The 26,036-nt window shown below is 40.5% G+C and overlaps 1 protein-coding gene across 27 annotated transcripts in view; it reads left to right on the forward strand.

Moving 5' to 3' along the window:
• Window positions 1–961: 961 nt before the first annotated feature.
• Window positions 962–26,036, forward strand: part of adgrl2a (adhesion G protein-coupled receptor L2a) — a 95,561-nt gene continuing 70,486 nt past the window's right edge. For 6 of the 27 annotated variants that reach the window (XM_072389402.1, XM_072389396.1, XM_072389403.1 and 3 more), the window contains exons 1-2: window positions 1,148–1,933; window positions 20,791–20,975. In XM_072389402.1, coding sequence (XP_072245503.1) covers window positions 20,900–20,975 — 76 coding nt within the window. In that variant the 5' untranslated portion in view covers window positions 1,148–1,933; window positions 20,791–20,899. Of the gene's footprint in view, window positions 1,934–20,790; window positions 20,976–26,036 lie in introns of all 27 variants that reach the window. The other 21 variants (XM_072389414.1, XM_072389410.1, XM_072389412.1 and 18 more) reach the window with 10 other exon arrangements.

Consider the following 26,036-nt stretch of genomic DNA (forward strand, 5'->3'; position numbering starts at 1 on the left):
AATAAACATTTCTGCAGATATGGATGGCTGTCACTGGGTGACCTTTTATTACATCTGTTTTCTCTTTTTGTGTCCCTTGCAAAAAAAAAAAAAAAAATGGCCATATTATTATGTAAAATTATGCTTATGAAAACACAAGTCTGCCCCTCTCCTGTGTTCACCTTCACCTGGCAAGCATGACTCAACCTCCCGTTTTTCCCAATAGAGGTTGAAAGACAGTTTTTATTGAATCCAGGTGTGTAGCCACGTCCTGCCCGATGTTTCTGGGGAGAATTCCTTAACCAGATCATAACACGCTCTGAGTATTCACAAAACACAGAGATAAACATGAAACATTTGTGACCTGCACATTTTGCTTACCTCCGGATGTTCTGCTATAAACCAGAGGCCCTGATATGAATTGAAAAACAATGGCTAACTTGCAAAAATTAGATTTCGTTGTTTTGTTTTGTTTTTACAGAAGAATCAGATCATACACTGAAGATTAGATTCTATTCAAGATAAACGCCCCTCAGAAACCCTGTTTGAGATGAAATGAGATCAACTAACATAATATACTGCGTACAGTAAGGAGAGAACAAGCCAAAGTCACAGCGACTTGTCCACATTCCATTCTCTGATGAGCGTATATATTAATCAGGTGAATATTTATATTTTGTGGGAAAAATAACGACAACAGCAAAAAAAAAAACGTATTTACTACTTTGAAAACATTGTAGGATTGGAAAGCTGCTTGGCTCCACACTTAAGTTGCCCGATGCCTGCTTCTCAGTCCAGTGTGCTACCCTGTGGGGCCAGTGTACGTGTGTGTGTGTGTGTGTGTGGGTGGGTGGGTGGAGTGGGGTGGGGGGTTGGGCAGGCTGCCTGGTCAGTACTTCCATGCTTCCATGTTCCTTTTGAAGCTTGGTAGTATTACAGCAGAAAGAGTCCTCTGTCATTGGTTGAATAGGCTGCGCTGCCTACTGTGACAGAGCCTGGGCCTCTCATACCCAAAAGGAAGGCAGTGGTGCATCTCAAGGTAGAGAAAGGGCCAAAAATTAAGGGGGATATACTGATAACCTCCTTCTTATCTGTGTGATGTAGTTGAATCTTGTCTTTGTGGGGCAGAGGGGGGAAAAAAAAAAAAGCTTAGCCGAGTCCTGTCGGCCATGATAATAAGTTGATGTGATTACGCTCTCGCACAGGTCTGCACTCCGAGTCATCGTGGGTTTGAAATCCATGTCGTGTTTTAGTGGAGTCCTCCGCTCAGACAGCTCCCGCAGACGGCAGCCTGTACTGCACTGCACTGGCGCTGTTTGCTGGAAGCCCGCTCCGCGCTGTTTCTACCAAGTGTCTCAACACTCTGAGCGGGATCTCTTCCAGAGGCGAGCCGCTGAAACTTGCCCAGTCTCCACAGTCTGGTTCAGAGGAGCCAAGAGAGCAGCATCGGCGGCCATAAGTAGCGTTTTCGTCATCTGTCCTTCACAAGACTTAGACAAACCCCCAACTCTATCTTGTCCCTCTCAGTCACTCAGTCTTTTTTGCTTTTTTTCCCCCCTTTGGTCCCCGAGCTTCTCTTCTCTTCTCTTCTCCTCTTGTTTGTTGTCGCTGGTTCGGGAGTGAATGCGCACAGGAGCGCCGATAATTGATGAGCTGCTTCTCGGCGAGGTGTTGATGAATAAGGACTGAGCGCAGAGCAGCACCTTGCATGCCATGGAAGTGTGTGTCCGGTGCAGGGGAGCGTATGGGCTGAGAGGGGGACCTGACGCCTGATAGCCAGCTTCTGTCCCAGATAAGGGGAGCATGCCTCAGACCTCCAGACTCACTGCGTTCGCTGCAGAGGAGGTCCCATCAGACTGTCTTTCCACAATCTCACATTTTTGCAATTCACATTTCCTCCTTAACTGACTTCATTTTGCCATTTTTTTGGGGGCGCAACTGCTTTTCAAGAAAGGTAAGAGTTTTCTTCTGCACGTTAGTCTTAACGCCACTTTATAAATCAGTGCTTGAACTGTAGTTTATTGACATGTCGATGTGGAGTGTTAACTTTTCATCTCACTGATGAATTAGGGGCTCATTCTTTTTATACGTAGAAGTGCATACGATTCTGCAGTGCCTTTGACAAACTTTTTAGAAACAGAAAACAAATCCAAATTGTGCAAGCGCAAACGTGGAGTAATTCAATGTGAAAAATGAATGAGCCTTTTAAAGAGAACAACCCTGTTCGTGATTTAAATCGTCCGACGGGTACCGTGGTTAATTGAAAAGAGGTTAATCAAAACGTAACCAGATGTGGATTGATTTGTTCGGCTGCCGAGTTTGGCTGAATGGAAAGTATTTCAAAGTGGGGGCGCAGCGCATTTAGGTGAACCAGAACATGTAAAGCACCATTTAATTGGAATTTATGCCTCCCAAGTCTGAGCTGGAGTCTGGTGGTGGTATCGGTCAAAGAGGGGTTTAAATCCACTGATGGTCTTGCTGGTTTGAATAGGGATTTAGCAGTGCTGAGAAGCTGTGACCTGAGACGCGATGACTGCGTGATTCTTGAGAGCATTCACGGGCTAATCCATTCTAATTGGGGTTAGACTATTTGTGCATGAGAAAAAGAGTGGAAAGAAAAGAAAAAAAACAATTCGAGCTTCGCTTACAAATGTAGTAATTAGTTTTTGGCCACATATAGCCCGTGTTGCTGTACACAAGCGTGGGAAGTGACGTGGAAATCAGTAAAGGGACAAATGCAAATAAAAACATAAATAAAAGAGGACAGATGTTGATATTTCAAACCCAGCTGGCGCAGAGTGCCAGTAAAATTAGATCCTTTTACTGCATATGTATAATTTAGGCCTACCGATTCCGTACGTGTCTTGTCAACCATGTGTTAGGAGCAGGCAGCAGACGTGCACATGCGGTGTGTTCTCTCCTTGCTCGGCCGGTCGGTGATGCACGGAAGCCTGGAGCAGAGCAGCAATCTTTACTGATCGATCTGTGAATTGGAATGAATTTAGCCCATTCGTCACAAGCCCCAAGTTCCTTTTTTACCCTTTTCTATTCTGGTTGATGATCCGAACTTAGGGGAGAAAGCCAGAGCTACTAAATCCTGACTGGATCAGTGACCATGAATGTGCCACGTGCCTGTGTTTAATAGCTCCGTACAACACATTTATTAGATGTTAATTAGTGGAATTGAAAGTCCCTCTAAGACTTGTATTGTGTTGTTTTTAAATCAGAACAAAATGATCCTGACTAGTTCGGCATGACTGTTTAACCCGTTTAAAGACTGTGTCCCTTAGACAAGAAAAAACAAGAATAAGGCAAGGGTTTTAATCTCCCTCATTATACTTAACAATGTTGTTGTTCAGTCACACACAGACTGTTTGTGTTGGATCTTGAGGAGTGTATCAGGAATGGTTCTTTTATCAGACTCCAGAAGCTTCACTGCTCATTCAAGCTTTTTTTATTGTGGGGACTCAATTTTCGCATGTTTGTACAAAAAAAGAGAGAAAAAACTGAATTAATGCAAGTGCAAATTCCAGCTGTTAGGAGGGAACATATTAGCACATCAAAGTGGTCAGAATCCTTACACAATGGAAGGAGACGGATTTTTTATCACTGGTTTTGGCTGTGCCGAGAGGCTTCAGAATGAGTGTGTTGGTGAAACTGAAAAACTTGTTTCTCCCCCTCATTTCAAGTAGGACCATCACTTATATTTGCCTGTTTGCGGCTGTGGGAGAAAGTATTGAAGCTTTCTTGAAATACGAAGCTTTTTCACTCACAAAGAATAAATATTGTCACGAGGGGGACATGACAAAAAAAACAAAACAACCTTCTTTGCAAGAAAAATAACACGAAATTGAAACTTCTGAATAGTGTATTCCAAAGGATTACCTTTTTGAAATTTTAATCCGAAAATAGCCAAACTTTATTTTTGTTTCATTTGTAAGCAACTGAGAAATCGTTCCATCATCACCCAAAGGAAATAATGCAATCTACTAGCGTTTGAAAGAAGGGAACGGTCTTCTCGGATGTCTTGCTGCTTGATATCTTCAACTCGGTCATGCCATTATAAGCATTTTACCACTGAGGCTGGCATTAGAATACCTTTTTCAGTCTATAGCCTTGTTTCCGTGGAAAGTGCGTCCGGTTTCAAAGAACTGCAGTTGCTCTTGATCTCCCAGAGCATCAGATAGCCTCACTGAGCTTGTGCGTCCAGCTCTACTCGCAGATCAATACAGCTCTGCACACTTCTATATAGGTTTGAGGCAAACAGTGCTTTATATCTGTTCTGCTTTCTTCTCAACTTTATATTACAACACTGTCACAGAACACGAGGCTATGAAATCAGTGATTTTGAAAAGGTGTGTGTGGGGGGAGGGGTATGAATGCATCAACATTTTGTGACATTATGGAGTGTTTCATTCATTCTCTGTAGGGATGTTTTCCACTCAGTACAACAGCTGAGGCTTCGAGCAGTCTGTGGATATTTGACTTGTGCATGAAACTGATATACATAATGCAGCATTCACAGGCTGTCCAGATTAATTATAACAACAAGCCAGGCAGCTCTACTCTGGCTTTATTAAGGTAATTTGTTATTGATTTAATTCAAAATGAGCACACACACACACACTGACCAGTACCCACTTTGTTTTTGGGTAGTGTAGTTTCTCACAAGTATGGAGCCTGTTGTCTTTGTGTGAGCAGCGACTGACGAGTCAGGGGGACTTCTTTAAAGGTTGCGTTGTGGCTGAATGGATTTTTTTTTTTTTTTTTTGTGGCAGTGTTACTCTGTGGCTCTGCTGTGCTTTTATCCACAGCGAACACCACCAAATTTAACCTCCATCTTTTTGTCCTTCATGAGCATCACGTCTTTGTTTGGCAGATAGTGTGCAAGAAACCAATTTCGGTTGCAATTTGTCCAAATGATGCGTTAGTTGCTCCTTAGCAAAATCTTCGAAGTGATGGATGATGTGGATGTGTCAGCAGAAGAGGATTGCGGGGAGGTAAAGCATTTAGATTTACATCCCATTGCTTATTTGGCGTGTAAATTGTGGGTTTCAGATGCAATCTTTTCTGTTGCTAAACCACCTACATGGAGCCATACTGTGCGGATAACTGCTTACCATTAAAGGGAATAAACAAGGCTGTAAAAGAAAGCTATGGCAAATTTGATGTAACGTGCAGGCCTTTGGTGGGCCAGAATACCTCCCCTTTCATGACTGATTTTATTTTACGATTGGCAATCAGTAAAACGCTATGCGTCAGTGTGTTCCCCTCCCTGCCATTTTGTGAAACATTTGTTTCCACTTGCCAAAGGCCTCTGGTGCAGCGGGAGATCGGTGCCCCTGAAATGGCAGGTGAAACTTTCTGCCTGCCTAAATAATTTCCTAGCAGAACATTACTCTGCAAGGACAGAGCGGTGGAAAGTAAGGCTCGATTCAAACTCTGGTGACAAGAAACAACATGGCTATTAGCCGATGACTCGCATGTAAGGTTTCTGAGCACTGGTTAAGTGGCAGTCTCTTTGAGCTGATCTGGCATGCCTTTTTCAATGCTTCACTCATTTTGTGCTTCCCTGAAAGGCACTTAAAAGAAAAACAGAATTACATAGTGCAAAACTGGGTCATACACCTCCTGTTGGCCTTTTTAGTAAACAGTTGGGTTTACTGTTTTGACCAGGTTCATCACCGCTGCAAATGTATTTTACATGATATTGAAAACACTACTTGGGTTGTGTTGTGTGGTGTGAGCAGTGTGTGTTTAGGTTATCCCTGAGATATAGAGAGGTAGCAGTTGGGGAAATTAAATAGGAACTTAATGGCATAGTGGGATTTTTATTTTCCTTTCGAGAGAAAAATTCAAGCTGCTACATTTCAGCACTTTGAAAATTTAGAACTTAGAAGAAAACATGTTAGAAGAAATTTTTTTTAATTCAATTTAGTAAATTCTTAAATTTTTTTCATATTCTCATTTCATTTGTGGCATATATTCATATAACTATTTAAATGAGGATAAAAAAATAGAAAACATACACTCATACTCACCCACGCACACACACACACACACACACACACGCCGACATTGTCTCATTCTTTGTGCCATGTGAACAGGACTCGTCCTTATCTGCGCACAGCTGCAACACTATTTGGGAAAATATTCAATTTCTGTGTGACAGAGGAGAACCTGGGAGTCAAGGCTCTGAGCAAACAGCAGTTATTGCGGCTCTGCCATAGCAGCGGAGAGCAAGGCCTGGCTGGGAGACAGGGGGGATCTGCGGACGTCTGCCAGGGGAAGGAGTAATGTCTCTGCTGGATTATAGGAGAGCGAGGCACATCCACACTTAAAAGCCCCTTTTCCAACAAGACAGGGCTGTTATTTTTGGAATGGTGCGGGTAAACATGCCAGAGCAATATATTATTCCCATATTCACTGCTGTCTTTTGTGACGATTGTGACTTGGTGCAAGTGAGAAAAGTTTTGCTTTTTAAGCCTTTAAAAGAAGAAGAAGAAAAAGAAAATTTCATGTTGGGATGAGGGCGTTTCCCAGCATATTCAGCGTGACATTCCTCTAGAAGTCTTAACCTGGTAGGCAGTGCCCAGCATTTGGATATAATTTTACTTCTTTATTTCTCATGTGTTTTTCCTATGCATGTTAGATTGAGTGAGCTGAATACCAGTTTGTTTGAATGACTTAAGTGTAGTGGGATACTCTTGATGACAAGCAACGGTACGTGTTTCAAGGGGTAAAAATTGGGTGAAGAAAGCACTTAAAACTATGTATGGTTTGCTTGTTTGTCTTTTTATGTGTCGTTTTTTTATAAACCGAGAGATAATTCAGAACACTACACTATAGATAGTTAATATGCTTTGGAGGGCTGAGGCTTTGACAAATGATATTTTATTGTACAGTATTTAGTTGGGGAGTGTGGAAGCTTTGTTCTCGTAATGTAGCTGCCAAGTCAGATGGAGTTGAGCGTCTGGTCTGGGAGTTTCAGAGGAATATCACAGGCATCGTAAGTTGCTAAAAACTAAGCTAATCAACAAAATAATTGTCTGCTCAATTGCCACCATGCCAGAGACATCAAACACAGCCGAGGTTGAAAAAACAATCAAATTATCTCTTAATGATTGCTCACGCTGACAGATGAGTGCTTGTGAGTCGGTTCTGTTTGTGGGCGACATATGTGAGAAAGCATGAAGTTATGTGTTTGCTCACTCATAAATTGTGCGGACATTTTAATAATCTACATAGATATCCATCATCACCTGTAATGAAAACAATTTTTTCCTATTATGTGGTTTTTGGCATTGAAACAGAGCAAACTACATTAGTCTATTAATTTCCTGGAGTGAATTATGAATCCTGCTGCTCTCATCCTCTCAGTACCCTCCATGTGTGGTCCACAAAAATGTTTCTATTTCCTCTCCAAAGTAAAGTTTGGCCCCTGTGTCTGCTCTTGCCTCTTTCTCCCCCTCCTCTGCCCTCTTCTTCTCAGTCTTTCTCTCCCTGCGTAGATAATGTCTCTGCAAATGATTTAACCGCCCTCATTGAAGCTCCTTCCAGTAATTGAACAAGCAGAGACTGGGTGCTTTACTGGAAAACAATAGTCATATTATCTTAGATCTCCACCACTGAGACAAAACACAGTGTTGGACTAGACTTTGTGGACTACCTTGAGAGCCACCATCGAGGGAAAGAATCGGATTTGCTTCCTTTGCTCAAATGAAAAACAAAAAAACAAAAAAGTAAAGCTCAGGAAAATTTATGCAAAAACTTTTCCAGGTTCCATAAATTGAAAGTGTTCTATGTCTTGGAAGAATTGCACGGGGTAAAGTGCAGCCTTGGGCGGTGCTTTATTGACCTAAGAAGCATGCTTGAAGAGAAACCTGGTAATAATTAATCTGAAATGGGCTTTAACACACCCACACAGTGACAACACTTATTCTAATAATTAGAACAAAATGTGTGCTAATTATATAATTATATATAATTATATATAATTAGCATTTGGATAAATGTATTTTTTTTTTATACATCCCTAGTCCCTTATTACAATTTGATGATTTCTTCAGGTTGGAATTTGTGTGTTTTGGCCGAGCAAGGCGTGCTTTGATTGTGTTGCTGTGCAGCAAAATTGACCTTGTACGTCAGAATGAGCTTTTTCTACGCCTTGTTTCATACGGTGCACTCTTAGACTGAAATGGCCTTAGGAAGAGTTGTTCTTGACAGAGATGCATTGTTTCAGGCAGCCAATAAACCTCTGCACTGAGTGGCTACATCTGTGAACCTCATCTTGACTACAGTGTGGCGCTAGCAACAACACGGCAACTGTCACAGCTGCACCTGCTGCTGTCTCAGTACAGAGCCTCCCTCTCTGTTGCCCATAGAGCTGCATCACTCCTCTTGCCGTGACAAGCCAGAGGCGACGGTCTCTGGTTGGGTCAACTGGAGAGAAGCTTCTTGGGAAAGCGTTTGAAAACAGAGGACAAAATGTCATTCCCAAAAAAGAGATGTTAGAATGAAAATCTGCCCTAAGGGCCAGGATTTGGTTCTGTTCGAGCTTGGATATGAGATTCTGTCTGTAAAACATAGCGGGGGTTTAATGTTTAAGAGTGCTGCTTTTGTAAAACCTGACCAATACTGTTTATTTTTTAGTACGTTTGACCACCTATAGTAACAGCAGCGAGCGGGACATGACATAATTTCTCTCCAGATATATACAAATCTAGATATATGCATTTGACTCTTACCCACACGCTGCCACTTGTGTATTGAGGCCATTCAGAAGATGATCTGATCAACCAAGAAGAGAGCATTAAAGGCTTTTACATGTCATACACGCTTACATTTGCAGTAGCAGTACACACCCTATTTTAGCAAAGACTATCTCCCTAAAAGAGAACTCAAGAAACAAGAAATGTTTAGAAGAAACTTCCTATTGAACTCGGAGTTTTAAAACAGACATTGTGAAATCAAAGGGGGGAAAAAAACAAAAACCAAAAAAAAAAAAGATTTTTGGAGGGGAAACATGTTGAAAGGATTTTCAGCCAGAAGGAGTGACGCAACATGTCCACTTTCCTGCCAAATTAAACTTAGGAGTGTGAAAAGCAATGTAGGGATATGAGGAGTGGGGCTGACATACATGCAGATAGTGCAGGATTAACACAGAATGAGCGACAGTGGCCAGTGACTTCTTTTTACAGCTTTGCTTGTACAGCTGTGCCAGGCCTGGCATTCGCTGCTGCCTATTGGATCCAACTCCACCCCCACTGCCGTGGGGAAGAAGTAATGAACATCTTAAATACTGCAGTTAAGTTGCTCTTCAATATGTGTATGTAAGTGTGTGTGGATGGAAATGTCAAATTATTAATGTATTTATAATGAAATTTGGAAAGCTTGATACTGACACCTCAGTGCATTTCTCTACTGATTTGATCTCTTTGGCAGCAGCACAGGAAAAATACATATACAGACTGCCCTGATAATTCATCATGCCTCCTCCTAAATGAGGTGTGAGGCAGCTCTGCTGGTGTGAATTCTGCTATAAATCACACATACTCTGACTGCTTTATCAATTAGGCCGACCTGTTTGTCTAAATCAGCCAGAGAGTCCCAAGCAAACTGGCTTTAGTCATTGAGATGAGTGTGAGAACTGCTGCTTCTACTTCACATTTGACGTGTTATTGCTGTGAGGGAAATGTAGAGACGCAACTAGCTGCTGGATTTATGTGACACATTGATGACATGGCTTTAATATTTAGGGCTGTTCGCTACAGCTGATTTCAAAACACTTACTTTGCATCGTTGTTCAACAAAAGTACGAGTAAGCAGGACATTTTGATATTTGGCATATGTGCTGCAAAGTTCCGGTATCTCCAGAATGTCAGCATTTCCTTTCTCCGTTGTTTTTAGCTTTGTTACATTCTGTTTTTTCAGCTAATCCACTCTGTTTTGAATTATTTATGTACCTTGAGAAGGAAGACTGTTTTCTAAATGCACACACACACACATGCGCATATGTCGATATATATTTTTGTCTCCGAAAATTCAGGTTTTGTATTTATGGACAGTTTAACACTTTGCTGTGTCATAAAAATCCTTTCAGGACCCTTCCTTTTTTGGAGATAAATTGATGTATGGCAAATGCTGGAAAATTCCCAAAAAAGCTAACATTAGTTCTCCGATGTAAAATGTTGTGCTCTCAAACCAAACAGCACTGGGTGCATTGTGGGGAACATGTGCATCTCCTTATGAATCACCCAGTAATAGTAGTAGACCAAGGTTAAACGATGACCAGAGTGAAAGCTTCGAGAAGGCCGCAAAAACTCTTACCTACTGCATCTGTGCCCGGCAACACATTTCATTTTTAGCTTCAGCATCAGCCGCTGAACCAATGTGATGATTGCTATTCTTTAGTGGTTGATGGAAATGTGAAAAAGAAAAGCTGTGTAAAGAGGACAGTGAAATGGGGAGGGGAGGCAGAAATGGGTGCATTTTTAGCGTTGCAAAAAGGGGAGCCAGTGGAGTTTCTGTCTCTCATCAGCCTGAGCTGATTACTAGTGAGTCTGGAGTGAGCTGACAGGATGCGGCTCCTGCAGCCATTACCATCAACTCGGCCCGGGGGCAGGCGAGAGGAGCTGCAACTCAAAGACGTGCCAAAAGGATGGAAAAGTTTTTGCTGTGGTACCTTAGAACATATCTGAGTATGTATGTTTTATTTTGATATTTAGTTTAAAGCCAATATTTGATATTGGCTTTAAGCGATCTACCAAACATTAACACGTGGTCTATATCTAATGATGCTGAAATGTAGTTACCAAACACCACAGCTAAGTCTACCAATAAGCAGGAGATGGTGAATGTTGCAGACGGTAGAACGCCTACTCACTTTACTCTTTACAGGAAGGGTCAAAAAAAGGGATCTTTTATTCTCTCACCTGAAAGGCTCGTGGGCTCCTGTGCATAATGGAAGCAGTGTAGCAAAGGCAGGGGTGTGCCGACATGACTCGGGGACAGAGAGGACATTTTTCTGAAGTCTCTGGGACAAGACTTTCTCTGGGTGCATAATTGGTATTTAAAGTGAAACAGAAGCTAAACATTTTGGTCCAAGACAAAAATATCTAATTATGCTTTCATTACACAATTTCTACATTTGGATCATGCAGTAATGGTCCCAAACAAAAGCACTAATGGTTGCTGTAGACATTTTTGGTGTATAAAACGTAGAACGATGAGAGGGAAAATATTCACAGAACATGACTGAATATTTATTAGCTATAGACAAGCAGCTTCCCTTTGAAGTTAGAGTTTATCGCTGCTTTTAACTGGTGGTTGTTTTCCACACTTTCTTTTGCCATTTTTTTTGGCTCAATAGCATTTCACTAGATGATGAACTGCAATCCAAGACTGCTTTAAAATGGCTTTTCTCTTTTTCACCCTTTTAATCATTATGTCCTCACTAAATCCATTTGTTTTCACAGTGCTGAAAAACACACAAATGCCTTCCACAGTGAGGAGTGTTAGATTGCACCTGCTCAGTCATGTCACACTTAACTAGCTGCTGCTTTTTCATGTTTTCACAGACAGATTTTTCCCCCCCCAAAATTTTCCCTTTTTGCAGAGGACGGCATTGCAGATTTGAACTCTTACTCAGTGTAAAAAAAAAAGTGGTGTGTTACACTTAATGCTTATACTGCCATTTAAAAAAAAAAAAAAGCCTATTAAAGCTGTTTTTGGATCTGGCAAATTCACTGCAGTTGAAGATGTTTCTCTTATCTATAAGATTATACACTAAGTATGTTATTGTTTATCATGTGACTGAAACGTCAATTTTTATGATATGATCCACTGTCTATATTGGTAAAATTTATCTTCATCTTTCATCTACGCAGCTCAGTTCATTATTCTGTAAATTATGAATGGTGTCAAGAATCAACCTCTTTTGTCGTTTGTTGTTATCCTGAGGAGAAAAAAACATCCTTTTCAGCTATCCTTGTCAAAGCACTACCTTCTCTGTCCCTATGGTACTCTCTTATCACACTTACTTCATATTCATAGCAAGTCTAACACTCCTGTTATTATTGTGTGAAACTTAAACTGTAGCAATTACACTTCAGTGGATTACCTATGCAGATTAAAATCTCTGCATCGTGCTACTTCCAGTGCGTTGGTTCAAAGGTGCGACCTGCGCTGCAATCCGCTATCGTCTGGCAGAGCACAAAATCGGTCAGCCTCTCAGAATTTGTTTGGGCGTATGAATCCCTTTGTTGTTGAAAACAGGAGGGTCTTATGACAGGGAGATAATTTCCCAGTGAATGTTTTATCACGTCTGCTTGACAGTCTCCTCTACCTGCCGGCTCGCTCTCTTTGTGTCTTCAGATTCCCTGACTTTAGTCCAGTTATTCAGAGAAAAAAAATAGGGAACAACAAAAGAAAGAAACCTGTTTGTTTCCCTCCCTCCATTCCGTTATCACAAAAGAGCAAACACATATTCAACATACACAAGGTGTGGAAGCAGTGATTATGTATCTGCTGTCCTACTGTGGGTGGCAGGGGATGATAACATAAGCCAGAGATCCATTTACATAATTTTTTTTTAATCATGTCAAGTCTGAATCATGGTCAGTTGGGAGTGGTGAAAGATTCTTGAAAGAAGACATTTTTGCCCATAACAAACATTAACTGTTTTATCTTTATCATCTGTCTCCTTTGGCGGGCCGTATGTTTAGATTTGGGCAATGGCAAAATACAGCAGCAACACTCATCTCCTGAAAGTGAGCTACAGTTTACATTGTGTCCCTGGCATCTCTCATCCAAACTTAGGCCTTTTTTCCCTTTCTTTCTTTCTTGCTTTCTTTTTTTTTTTTTTTGAAGTCCCAAAGGGGGCGGATCCTTTGAACAATGAGTAGGCAGGAGTGAACCTATTGCACCTTAGTTATTAAAACTGGGGGATGCAATGAGCCAATCTGAGCTTTTTTGCATCACAATCCCCCTCACAGTCCCGGTGTTATGCAAATCAGCAGTGTGGAGAAGGCTCAGCCCCAAAACTGTCCTCTCGCTTTCAAAGCCGAAGGTGGGGAGAGGGCAAGGAGTAGTGACACCAGCACTGCTAAAGGAAATCTAATGAAGCAGCTCGAAAATTCAAAGAACCTGAAATTACTCACTCTTGTCTTGGTGCTGTGTACACACACGGTATTAGCTGGTTTCCTTTCTTCCCACCTAGTTTTGACCTCTTTCGATTTCTGTTGAGATATATTTCATGTAATCGTGCGTCAGAGCATGTGAAGCATTCATTTCTTAGCAACAGCAAACTGCATTTTAGTAATTTTCTGTCTTTTGTTTAAAAAAAAGGCCAAATATATCTTCATCAGATTTAACAAGCTCCATTACCTGTCAGGGTAGTACTGAGTGAAGATTTAGGGCTGACAAGTGATTGCATTCAGGAAAGACAACACCCACCTTCTTTTGTCTGAGCTTCCCGACAAGACACAGGGCTATACCTTGTTTTAGCTTGACATACGCCGCTTCCCCTGTCTGACAAAGGCATTCATGCCATCTTTTAAGATTGAAAATAGATACGGCAGCACTGGGATAGAAATGTGCATGTAGGCCACAGTGCACTCCACTCCACCACTGAATTAATTTGTAGAGAATTGTTTCTGCTGTCTTTGCATTGCTTTCTACCTTGGTGACAATAGAGATTATGGAGCATCCTTTATTTAGTCTGTGTTTGTCCATCCACTAAGCCACAGAAAGGGTAAAAGCCTCAATTAGACAATTTTGGCCACATCGTGTTTGACGTCTCCAGTCTGGAAAAATTTGCACCCCTCAAAGATCCAAATATCAACCCCGACAGAAAGACAATTACTGCTCTCCAAGTGTGTGCGGGGATTTTTTTAAGAATAAAAGTTGAAAGAATTTCTTTCCTGATGCTCTCTTCTGCGAATGAAGAGAAATTGTTATGGGTAGAGCCATCGCTAAAATATTGCTAAATATTCCAGGAACAATGAAGGACATGTAGCGTGACAAGCTTTGTGGAGCTTTGAGACGAGGAGTTTGGCAAAATGGGCTGTGACACAATATTGCAATTGTGCTTTCAGCGTGAGCCGAGGATTGACTTTATGGCACATCTTTCATTCAAAGTTGAGCTAAAACTATTACTCAGTTTTTTTTTTTTTTGTCGTAGATAATTGGACAGTTTTTCCTTTGTTTCTCATCGCTAAGATGAGCAAAATCATACAGTAGATAAATGGTTTATTTTCCCGTTTCATCTGCTTCCTTTTTAAACGCGTCTCTCAAAAGTCATCTTCTCCATTACCTTCGTTATGTTTTGTGTTGCTGCCCACTCCTGAAAAATTAATCATCCCGTTTAATAACGCCTCATGATCACAGTGCATTATTGATGCTGAGGTCCTTAATAGAAAAGATGGAGCGGGCTTTTTAACCATTCAACTGCTCATTTTGAGGGGGGAAGGAAGAGGGTCACAAAAGCTGCTTACTGGTGCATATCGGGTTAAATACATCACACTTCTTTCACAGACTAAAACAAGGCTCTTGGCTTTCAAAAGGTCTCGGCTCCTTTTCTGCAAAGCAAACATGTCGTTTTAGACGAGCAGACGCACACAAGTTACGCAAGCAGCAGAAAATCAGTACATTATTCAGTGATTGTGACCCCAAAGAGCACATCTCTGATCTTTTGTTTATTTATTTTTTTCTTCATCATTCAGTTTCAAGCGCACCATCGTGAATGGCTCTGGCACCTTTTCCCCCTCGCAGTTGTGTGTCGCAGTCTTGTCTCAGCCACACTGCACGGTTAAATCATTTATTTATTTTGGTAGAAACTAAACACCAAACTGGAGCTGAAATCGAGTGCACGAGTCAAATACAGAGCTAATTTTGTTTAATCCACAATTTGTCTTGACTCATTTTGCCACAGAAATCTGAATCACACGACAAATGTGTATTTTATGCTGTCCTTATGTGTTCTCTGGGCATCAACCATGCAAAGGATGTATGTGCACATACAAATTGGATTGGGTGTCTGGACAGAGGAGTATATACTGCATATTGCACTCACTCTGGGTGTTTCAAGGTGAATCATGGTGTGTCAAGGACTTATTGGACTTGATTGGCAGGCACTATCACCATGAGATGCCCATATAATGGCAGGGCTCCCATTCCTGACCTGTCCATTTATCTTGCTGTATTAATGTCAGCCTATTAATTCCTAAGCGGAGGAACATTTGGCAAAGGCACCGTTTAACAGTCCTGGCTGAATCATTCTTATCTCAACAGACCTGAAAGGAATAGTTTCGTGCTATCAGCAAGTGGAAATGACATTTTGAAATTTCATTTGAGATAATCCACTTCACTTTGCAGTAAAACATCAAAATTAGAACAAAAAATGTATGGAACCTATATTAAAACTTTGTTACCGTGGCAAATTATCTGGTTATAATCCATGTGGACAGACAGGTGTAGGTATCTTTAAGCACTAATAGGATTTCAGCTACACTGCTGAAGTGATTATGCTGCTATGGATTTAATATTTATTCAAGAAAAAGGAGAGTGTCTGGAAAGAACAGTTGAAAAAAAAAAGTGACCATGTAAAACCTACATTTTTATGTTGTAATAAATGAGGGAATGTTTATTGTTAAACACAAGTGTCTGACATCCAAAACGACCCTTTTTGTGCATTTCATGAACTGTGTTTTTGACAACGCATCCATTTTTGTCAGTGAATGTATCGATTGATTACTTTGTTTAGTAGCCATATGTCCCGACCAGTGGGGAGTACTCTAATCGATTAATTGAGTGGCTCATAAAAATGATGAATAGAGGAAACGCTAAGAGCAGTGAGCATGACAAGCACCACACTTATGTCACACGCTCGGACCATTGCTTGCTACTGCGTTCTCTCTGGAAGCGTGCCTCGCATCAGAGGCAGCTAATGATTCATTTAATCCTAACATGATTCATGATATCAAGAACAATTGTTTTTATGTGGTCTCAAATGAGGAAATGGGTTTGTTAATACCTGAAAATCATAAAGTGACTGTGAGCCAGTGTAACTAAAAGGGACTTTGAGAAGGCCCAGCAGAGTAGCTGTTCTACTCAGACATATCTGGCTATAATAGATTTACAGTTTGAAATGACAGGTTGCAGAGATGTTAAAAAACAAACAAAAAAAACACCCTCATGCTTTCTTTTGTCTTAAAACGTCTCTGCTCACTCAACCATATTTTACCCATTGTCCCCCGTCAACCACCTCAGCCCCCATGCCTCCCCCCCTGTTGCGCAGCATGCATGTTTGACCTGGTATTTCACTGGCTTAGCTCCTGTCAGGGTCAGGGCCTCTGTTTGGGCCAACAGCAGTCACACAGAGTTTGGTTGGGTGTCATTCAGCTCCTCTGGCCCTGTGCTGCTCTCAATCATTCCCTCAGCAGAGGGGTGAGTCTCTGAGTCCTCTCTGCCCCACATCTGACTCAGTGGGGCTCCAGCTCCGGGGATCACCAGACCGATCTCTTCACACTAGATTGTGGATTTTGGGATTTACTTTTGCAAATTGTACATCTTCAAAAGTCAAAGCAGGAACCCAGTTGCTTTTGGGGATATATTTCCCCAGCAGTGGAGTATTTTTTGACTGAGTTCTCTGTCCACTGGTATTTAATTTTTTCTTCCTCAAAACGGTCAACAGAAACTGAGATAACGAGTCGTATAGTGTATAAAAATTCATGCATGAGGATGCTGATGGGGAAACCCAGTCGAAACCAAATGTGTTTCCCCATTTGAACATGTGCTGGTATGTTGGGTCTGATTTACATTTCAGTGAATCTCTGGCCCCGCATATTCCTTCCTTTGCATCCCTCTGATGTTCCGTGACAATTAACATCCCAACTCTTTCTAGAGGATTGTTGAAAGCTCAGGGGCTAATTCAAGGGTCAAGCAAGACTTGCAAGCTGTCAGTCTTTTATTGTAACTCGAGTCCCCTTCCCCCAATCAAGTTCTTTATTCTGGGTTTTCTTCTATTCTCTCAGACCTTGTTTTATAGAATGGCCTAACTCTTCTTCTATTCTCCTGTGGCCCTCTTACAGCTAGAGGGGAACAACCAGGAGCTTTGTCTATGAAGCCCAACATTCTTTTCACATCTGCCTCTTGTTTTCAGACCCCCACTGCATTTAAATTTCAAACTGTCCTGAATCAACCCTCCTCCCCTCCCTTCCAATAACCCCCTTCCTCCCAGTTACTAAGCCTTTTATTTTCTTTATTTCCTTTTCCTTAAGAAGACCAACCACTCCCACATTTTACAATTTTGACACTCATTTGTTGATTATAAAGCATTCTGTCACATTGCCAGTATATAGAGTGCGCATATGTTTAAAGCCTGTGGACCCACGCCCCTGCAGCTTCTCCATTTCTCAGGGTACTTAAACATCTGTCTGCGCTGACTTAAAACTTAGCCCAAACAATGTGATGCCTGCTGACATTTTTGCAATCTGTGCTTACGAACCACAGAATGTTGGCTGGTCGCGTGTTTAGTGAATATGACGTATTAGTAATGATGCGTTTCCTTCTCAGTGTATTCACGACACACAAAACTCCACAGCAATGCATTGTTAAAGACTTAAAAATTCTTCTGTGATCACACCCAAGTCAATGGCTGTGCAGCAAAACAGCCAAGGTGGCATAGCCAGCAGTTTCTGTTATAAAGCGGGGAGACAAAAAGAAACCCCCAGCTGAGAGGGGAGACCTCAGCTCGTTTAATGAGGAGAACGGCAGTCAGACAGTCTCCCTCCAGTCTAGGCCTTTGGTGTCTCAGCATGTTAAACACTCACAGCATGATACAAAATATATGAAAGTATAGAACTGTTATCATCGATTTACAGAACACCCATCCCCATGTACTAGGAATCTACATCCTGCATGTTTTTCATAGCAGGGGGTCTCCACTGCCTTGAAGGGAAAACTGTCTAAGGCATCTTGTCTTTTGTCTTCACAATCTGACACATGATGCCTGTTGATCACGCTGCCTTTTATTTTACACTGTGCAGCGATGACACGGAAGGACGAATAATCAGAGTGCCTCGCTGCCTCTATCTCAAACTAAGACTCCAATGGTTTGTTTACACATAAACACGCACACCTTTAGCCAACTAACCAAAGACGTCATACAAAAGCCTGTTTCCAACCATTTCTCGGTGTAAGTAATGTGCTCATATAACCTTGAGATAGTAATTGAGTCAGTGAAGAAGCAGCGCAGATTTAACAGAGGACAAGGACTTGTTCCCTACTTATGTTTAAACAATTTTGGGTGTGCCCGAGTTAATCTCAGCAGTGTTTACAAGCATTTCAATAATTCAGCTGCAACCAAACTGAGGCTACACACTTACCATTACCAATTACCCAAATAATGAGACCATAACCGGTTTTTCTTATTTGCATCAAGGTTGCAGACAGATTATGTGCGTTGCGTGGGTCTTTGAAATTGCAATTGCCATGTACATCCAATTGTATAATTGTTTTGAATCTGTGCACACACAACAGAAGTCATGGAGTGAACCAGGTGCAAAGCAGGACACCATTTGACAAAAAATGAGTGAAAATGCAAAAAAAGAAATACTAAAAAAAACCTTCCAGCATTCCTATGTCACTTGTGACATTAAATCCATTAAATTAAATCAATGTTACAACTAACACCTCAAGGGTTAGAGCCTGCGTGAATATGTATTGTAAAATGATAATTTTAAAAACAATTAACACCAAAGATGTCTCTCCATTTTCCTATTATATTTCTCATTTCAATTTGCATATAGACTACCTCCTTCTTGACATGAATTTAGCCATTAAACACCCAAGTAAATTATGTGTATATTAGTAGGGAACCTATGAACCAAGTAAACACCTTAGTTAAATTGAATTTTGGGAGTACATTCCTTTGTGCCTGACTGTCTAATGATTGAATGGAATTATCATTATTCACATCTCAATACCTGTAAATGCGTGTGTGATCAAAGGAATGCCTCTCCTCCTAGGTTAAGAAAACAGCAAGCACTAAGACTTTGTGCGCACAGCTGAAGATTCTTAAGCCTATATGCTTAGTATAAAGCTTTATCGTGGGGACAATCAGCTTAAGGTCTCATTATACTGTATGGACCTTGAGTGTAGGCGGATGTCGCTTGCCCGATAAACATAATTGGTGCCGCATGCACTGATAAAAAACAAGGGGTAGGGTTTTGTGGGAATCCAATATGTTTGGTCTCTGTGATCAACTTTCATTTGTCAAGCCTCATAACTGCACATTATTCCATTGAAACTAAATACGTTGTGGCTGTGTGTGTTCTGCTCCTGTTAACCTCTTTTAAATGGCTCTAAAATTAGAGGTCTCAGGTGAGGAGCAATGTCATACCAGATGAGCTGATTATGGCAGCTTTAATTATAACTTTGTCGGTTAATGTGGGCGCTCCGCATGTTTTCTCGGCGGTGAATTATTACACTGTCTGAGAACTCAGACAAAATAGATCAAAGACCCTTCAGGCAGTGGTTATCCTCAAGCGTGGAGGTGGTGGCAGAAGCTGATTTGTGCAATTCTGACTGTACAAGACAAACAGAATTCCTAACTGTTTTCTCACTTAAGTTTTCTTGCAAGCCGCTAGTAAGATGGATAACACTCAGTCCCTTGAATCTTAACGAACAATCTCCTGCTCCAGACAAAAATGGAACGTTGTTTTTGAATGTGCTAAAAAAGAAGAAAGAAAACAGTTTCTAATGGGGTCCTATGTGCCTTGTTGCCAGAGTGATGCCATATCCCATGGTGAATGTGCTAATGGTTCATGGGAGAGAGAGGACTGAGCTTAACCCAGCAGTGTAAACACACAGACAAAAGGGAGCCGTTAGTGGTGTGAAACGCATGCCTGGGCGCGCAGGTAGGCATTAGGTTTCACCCAACACAGCTCCAGCACTGTATCTATGACGGGGAGGAGGCCATTTGCTTTTGTAGAGAAAGAGAGCAAAACAAACTTTCAGTCCGGTACTTCAGAGATAGTTATGGATGAGGTGGGGAAAGAGGAACTCTGGTTTGGACAGATGTAAGAGAAAGGGTAGGAGAGATAAGGTGGTTTGTGGTCAGTCACAACACGGAGAAGTGACCTTTTGTTTGCTGGTGTTTGTTTGTTTGGCTTGGGCACGGGGGTGGAAAAAGGCACACAGTATCAGTCAAACTGAGGGACAGATACTTTTGGACCTATCTTTATCTAGAAGTAAAACTCTTAATGTCGTTCATTTGATTTAGAATGTTCTTTATGTATGTTAGAAACAATGTTTTATACATGCTCAAGTATGTGATGCTGACTGTTTCTAAAAATAGCCTGATGGTTAAAATACCAGGTCAATTTGACAAAAGTCGACATAAAGCAAAAGTTTAATTGAGTTTATCTATTGATGGACAACGGTTAAGCTCAAGATTAAATGAACAGGGCAGGCCACATCTGTTGTTCGAATACAGCAGTGGTCCCACCCTGCTACTACTCTACTCCCCCTCCCTGTCAATGAAATGGTTAGCATTCTGCTGCCATTAAGGGATTTCCCTCCTCAGGATTATTGACCCTTTGGGCTTTTTTGTGTGGTGTGTATGGGTTTTGAGCATTTCACAGCTTAAAGTTTGTCATAGCTCTGCAGTGGAATGTATATGCAACATCAACTGCCTTGTGATGCGAGTGTTACTGGGTGACTTCCTCCATCAAATAGCACTGGGGCAGAACCCACATGTGGAATAAATTTCATAGCTGAAGTAAATGTTTCTTTTGGTTTGCTTCACAGGTGAAAGGATCAACAATGAGCGTCTCTGAGACCAGTTGGCTTGGACTTTTCTAATCAGAATCTGTTAGTCTCAACACATAGCTGCCACAAACCATCAGTACCAGGCACCATGGCATGCTCCCTGTGGAAACTACACACCTTCTGCTGGTTTCTCATCACTCTAGCTCAAGTACAATCCACAGAGGGTAAGTATATCTGAAAGTGTTGTCTTTGCTCATTTCCTTAAAAACATACTGATTTGATATGTCAGTATTTTTTTTAATTATGTGTTTGATATTTTTTGAACAAGGATTATTTCAGGCTCACTGGAAATTCCAGATGTTTTTTCTCCTCTCTCCTATTTTGAAACATAGCACAAGCAGTGAAATTGTGACCCAAGCTAAATCAACTCCTCTGTGTGCAGACACTGTTTGTGTCAGTAATGCAATTTTGAAGACAATGGGCATTGACGAATGGGGTATAATGTTGAGTGGTTTCATTAGTTAGTAAATTGTGATTTGTCTGAGATTTTCTGCTTGAAAGCGCCAGTTGCTCCCAGTGGCATCAGAGCTGGATCTATTTGTGCATTCCTTGCTTTAAATGTTCTGTGCCGTGGCAAACACACACAGATTTCACACCTCAAAAAACATAAAACTTTAATGTCTTTTTATCATGCTTCATTTAGTTTTGATTGAATCATTCTCAGCTTCATTATAACCACAAGAGTTACGTGTTAAAGCCACATCCTCTAAACTGTATCCAGGACATATTAGTGTTTAACCACAAAACTAGAGGTGCATTACCTTGGGTGTTTGACGGCTGGATTTAGAATAAACCAAAGTTGGCATTTTTTTGAGTGTGATGTAAGAGAGACTGTTAAAGTTTGGTTCAAAGGTGCCAACTGTAGTAGCTCTAGCCAACTGCTTACTTTATTTGCTTTATTAGTTCAGTAATGTAGAACTCAGGGTCTCCAAGTTATGATTTAGCAGCATGCTTTATTTACACTGCAGCAAGTGCCCAACATGGATGCTATATCATGCACATATCATTGTGATCTTAAAAGGGGAAATTTGAGAACTGTATGATGTCTACAGACTTGGCACATTTTTAAAAGTGCAGTCACAAAAATTGCTTTGAAGGGACTGTATTTAATCATGCGTTTTCCATTATTATAATATAATATCTTACCAGCACTTTGATAAAACATGTGCAAACACTAAACCTCAGAAAGTTTGCAATTTTGAGACTTGTGTTTTGGTAAAGAATCTCTTTAAGGAGTGGGAAAGATGGTCTCAGAGTTTCAGAATATATATATTTTTCGATGTTGCAGTGCCTTTGGTGCTCACCAGGCACTCTGCAGAATTCAGCTGGCTATATTTGCATGGTGGAATGCAAGTGAACGCTACACTGCATATCCTTAAAGGCTGTTCAAGGTACATATACCTAAGGGGAAGAGATAGGTCTGAAGTTACGTGTAATGAGGGTCCATGTGGATAAGGGGTGGCGCATAGGCAGTCTAAACCCTCCCCTGGCAAATAAAGGCAGAAAGCAGTGTAGTACAGGATGAAATGCCTCCTTATAATCAGGGGGTAAAGATGGAGTAAATGCAAAAAAATTAATAAGCCCATTTATTATAATGACATTTGTCATTCACCTTCTTCTCTTGTCACCCCCCCCCCCCCCCCCCCCTCTCACACACACACCCACACACCCATCACCTTCTTTGCTCTCCCATAGATCCATAGATCAGCCCAGAAGCAGTTCATTACAAACAATATCCCCAAGTATACATGCTTCATTAAACTGCCTCTACTCCCTAATATCTTTTTAATGCATTTTTCTAATTGAATTAAATGGGTTAGTGGAATGTTGTAAATAGGTCCAAGTTAGTTATTTTTTCCTGTTTATTTTTTTCTATCCTAAGGACTATGTATACATACTGTATATAGAGTGATACTGCAGCTTTGAAGTATTGTATTTGACCTCCACCTCAATAGATCCTCCACATTTGACTGCAGCGTTTGGACTCATGTCCACGAGAGCCTCTATTTTTTTTTGTGTATTTGCTTGCTCTCACACAGTACATTGCCCAGGCTTTGTTTTTTTTTTGCTCACATCTTAACCCTGAAAAAAAAGGTTTGTTTGAATCAGCAACCCCAGTAGTAAGTGGCATTAGTTTCCTAATTTGATTGCGCTTTCATTTTAGGAATACTACATTTATAGAGGATATTGTTGTCAATTTCAAAGGTACCCTAAGGACTAATGCTTTTAAAAGTAAGGATATGGAATTAACCATGCTATACTCTGTTCATTTTAGTATTATTATTATCATCATTGTTATTAATTATAATTAATTATGAATAATAGTTGCAGTAAGATGATAAGATTTCCTTTTCTTTTCTTATTTTGAAACCTGCTCAAAATCAGCAGTATTTACACGTGTGGTCTGTCTGCAGAAATTGTGATAATCATTTTGTTATAATGCAGACGTTTTTTATATAGTGGGATTGTTTGAAAAACACACCTTACTGCTATCTAACGATCACCCTACAAAAGCCCAGAAGGACTTCAGATATAGTAAAAACTAATTATATGTAACCAATTATTATCTGGGATTTTAATGTTAATTTTTTTTCTTTTGATATATAATTTCTAACAGATGTATATTCTGCCGTTTACCTACAGGTTTCTTAAAGATACGTATAGTGAAGTTCACCCAAGGGAGGAAAGACTTAACAAAACTATCCTGGTCTCTGATGAAATGATACGGATGGGTATTTTTAAGTTTGCTTCTTGAAGTCCCTTTACTATATAGATGTCAAGTAGTGAATTGTTGGAGAGCCCTTTTAAGCCAGATTTATATCCCACACAGGGGGCTCACGGGAGTTCTGCTACAGAGTGCAGGTTTTGATTTATAGTTGAGTGTCATATTCATATTTGTTTTTGCATGCATTGATGGTGAACAGGCTATGTTGTGCCTTGTATTCCCCGCAGTAAATGTATTTACATTCTTTTATTTACTTTGTGGTGCAAAGCACGAGTAATCTACACACAATGATTAATGGCACTTGAGTTACATCCAAGTCAATTTTTCTTCTTCAATAATTTAGGTGTCGTACATTCTTTTAATGAAATGGTCAGACAAAATAGGAAAACACAAGAAAATACAAAGATTACAGTGACATTAGGTAATAGTGCTTGAACTATAGGCAAACTAAGTATGCTTACTTTTGTGCTTAGTCATGCCTCAAAGGTGCATTCTGAGCCAAGAGAAATTCTATGAATTCATACAAAATGACAGGTGCGGCAAGGCAGAGGTTTGAAGTATAATCGCTTCGTTAGATATTCGTTACTGCAAAGGAGATGAAATTGTTTCTTAGCCTCCTTAGTATTGTGTTTATTTTCAATTAACTCAGTCAGCATCAGAAACATGTTATAGTTAATCATTTCAATTTCCTAAGTGTTGTTATTGTTGTTATTCATGCTGGTGAAAAAAAAATAGCACCATCTTTTTAATGATTTTGCCAAGTAGTAGTATGTTAAAGCAGTGATCCGGGTTGTACCGACCACTTTAAGGTTGGTGCGATTCGTCCAGAACTCTCCGTCAATCTCTATCTACATCTTGGGTATTGTTTTGCAGCAACACAGGTTTACCCTCCGGCATTCACACAGATCATCAGCGAGTTTATTTCCTTTTGTCCTACTGATGTCCCCTGTGGATGTCACCATAGCAACCCAACAGAAATGAGGTGAAGGTGTAATTTAAGATTTGAAGAAAAAAAATAAAAAATAAAAAAAAAACAGTGATGATTTACCCTTGCAAGACATGATTAAATTGACTCACATGTCTACAGAAATAATTTAGTCAGGTCTGTTGGGGTTGCAAGGATTTGCATGTATCAGCGACAGAATAACAATTCACACCTAGCTCAGCTACACGCTCTCTTCTAAAGCTTCCCCAAAGATTGTAGGAATTAGGGTGAGGCAGAATGAGAGAGCATGGATTCTGTGTCAAGATGTATGGGGGGAGGTCACGTTCACAACGTGCTTAACAGAGTGCCAAGGATGCATTCTATTGTACGGGGTTTTTTTTGTTATATTGCTCTGGTACAGATTAACGTCCTTTTGTGATGAGCAACTATTTTGAAATGATTTGACAAATACGTACCGGTTGAGGAATAAAGTCTTGATAGACATACTTTTCAAACTGAAGGCTTTTTTTCCCCCTTTATCATGTGGCACTATTTTATATTCTGTCAAGTCTGTGAAAGATCATGTTCTTTGAGTATCTTACAAGCAAAACAGAGAGGGAACATTCAACAGGCCGGTTGGAGTTTTCCTCTGATGATGGAATTCTTTTTTTTTCTTTAGATTGTATGTTTTTGTTCCACCATGTCATAAAAGTCGTGTTTCAGGGGCAAAAACTTGCACGAACAAGTCGGACACGGAGAATTTCTGTCTTTCCACACACCCTGAAACCTCTCTATTGTTTCTCCTCAAAGCTTGAAATGTTTGAAGTACTTGAGAATTCTTAAAGGCAACAGGGAAGGGCACCTTTAAAAGTCCTCTTATTGTATCATGTGAAAAGGAATGAGAAGACTTAAAACCTTCATCTCAAAGTTAGTGGAGTGAAATAGACAATCAAGTCTTCTGAAATGTAATTACTGGTGGTAAAAGCCCAGGGCTTAATGTTAGGCAGAACCTGCAAGAACAGGATCCAGCATCTCCCAATGATGTTTCAGTTAGACTTTCATGAAACCAGAAAAGCATAATGATATAACTCCATGAAGATGGCAAGCCACTCTTTTTTTTTCATTTAAAATTCTTTTCCTCTGACCCATAAATGTGTCTCACATAGCTATAAGAGGACAGGCTAATGAAGCGCATGGAAATAAAGTGATTATCTAACAAGTGAATCCAATCAGGTAAATGATAAATCCCAAAACCATAAGCTCGTGCTTCTGGGGTAAAGATGTTGTATCTGTGACAGATAATCAGCTTTTAATTTCAATCCACTGGGCACCTCTCGCTAAACATCTGCTCGTACGTTGGTTGTTTATAAAGGAAAATCAAAAATACTTTTTGTCAAGAAAGCATCTGTGGAAACATTGGCAGAAGACCTGTTTTTTTAAGATGCTTATGTCATTCAAAGTCTTGTCCATGTGAGAACAATAGCACTCCACTGTGTCAACACGCTTCAGTTAAATCTTTTAATTTGATATTCAAGGCACTTTGAAAGATCCAGCCCCAAGCTAATTGGTTGAGTG

The sequence above is a fragment of the Leuresthes tenuis genome, unplaced genomic scaffold, assembly GCF_036924035.1.
Source record: "Leuresthes tenuis unplaced genomic scaffold, fLeuTen1.0.hap1 SCAF_7, whole genome shotgun sequence".
NCBI classification, from domain to species: domain Eukaryota; kingdom Metazoa; phylum Chordata; class Actinopteri; order Atheriniformes; family Atherinopsidae; genus Leuresthes; species Leuresthes tenuis.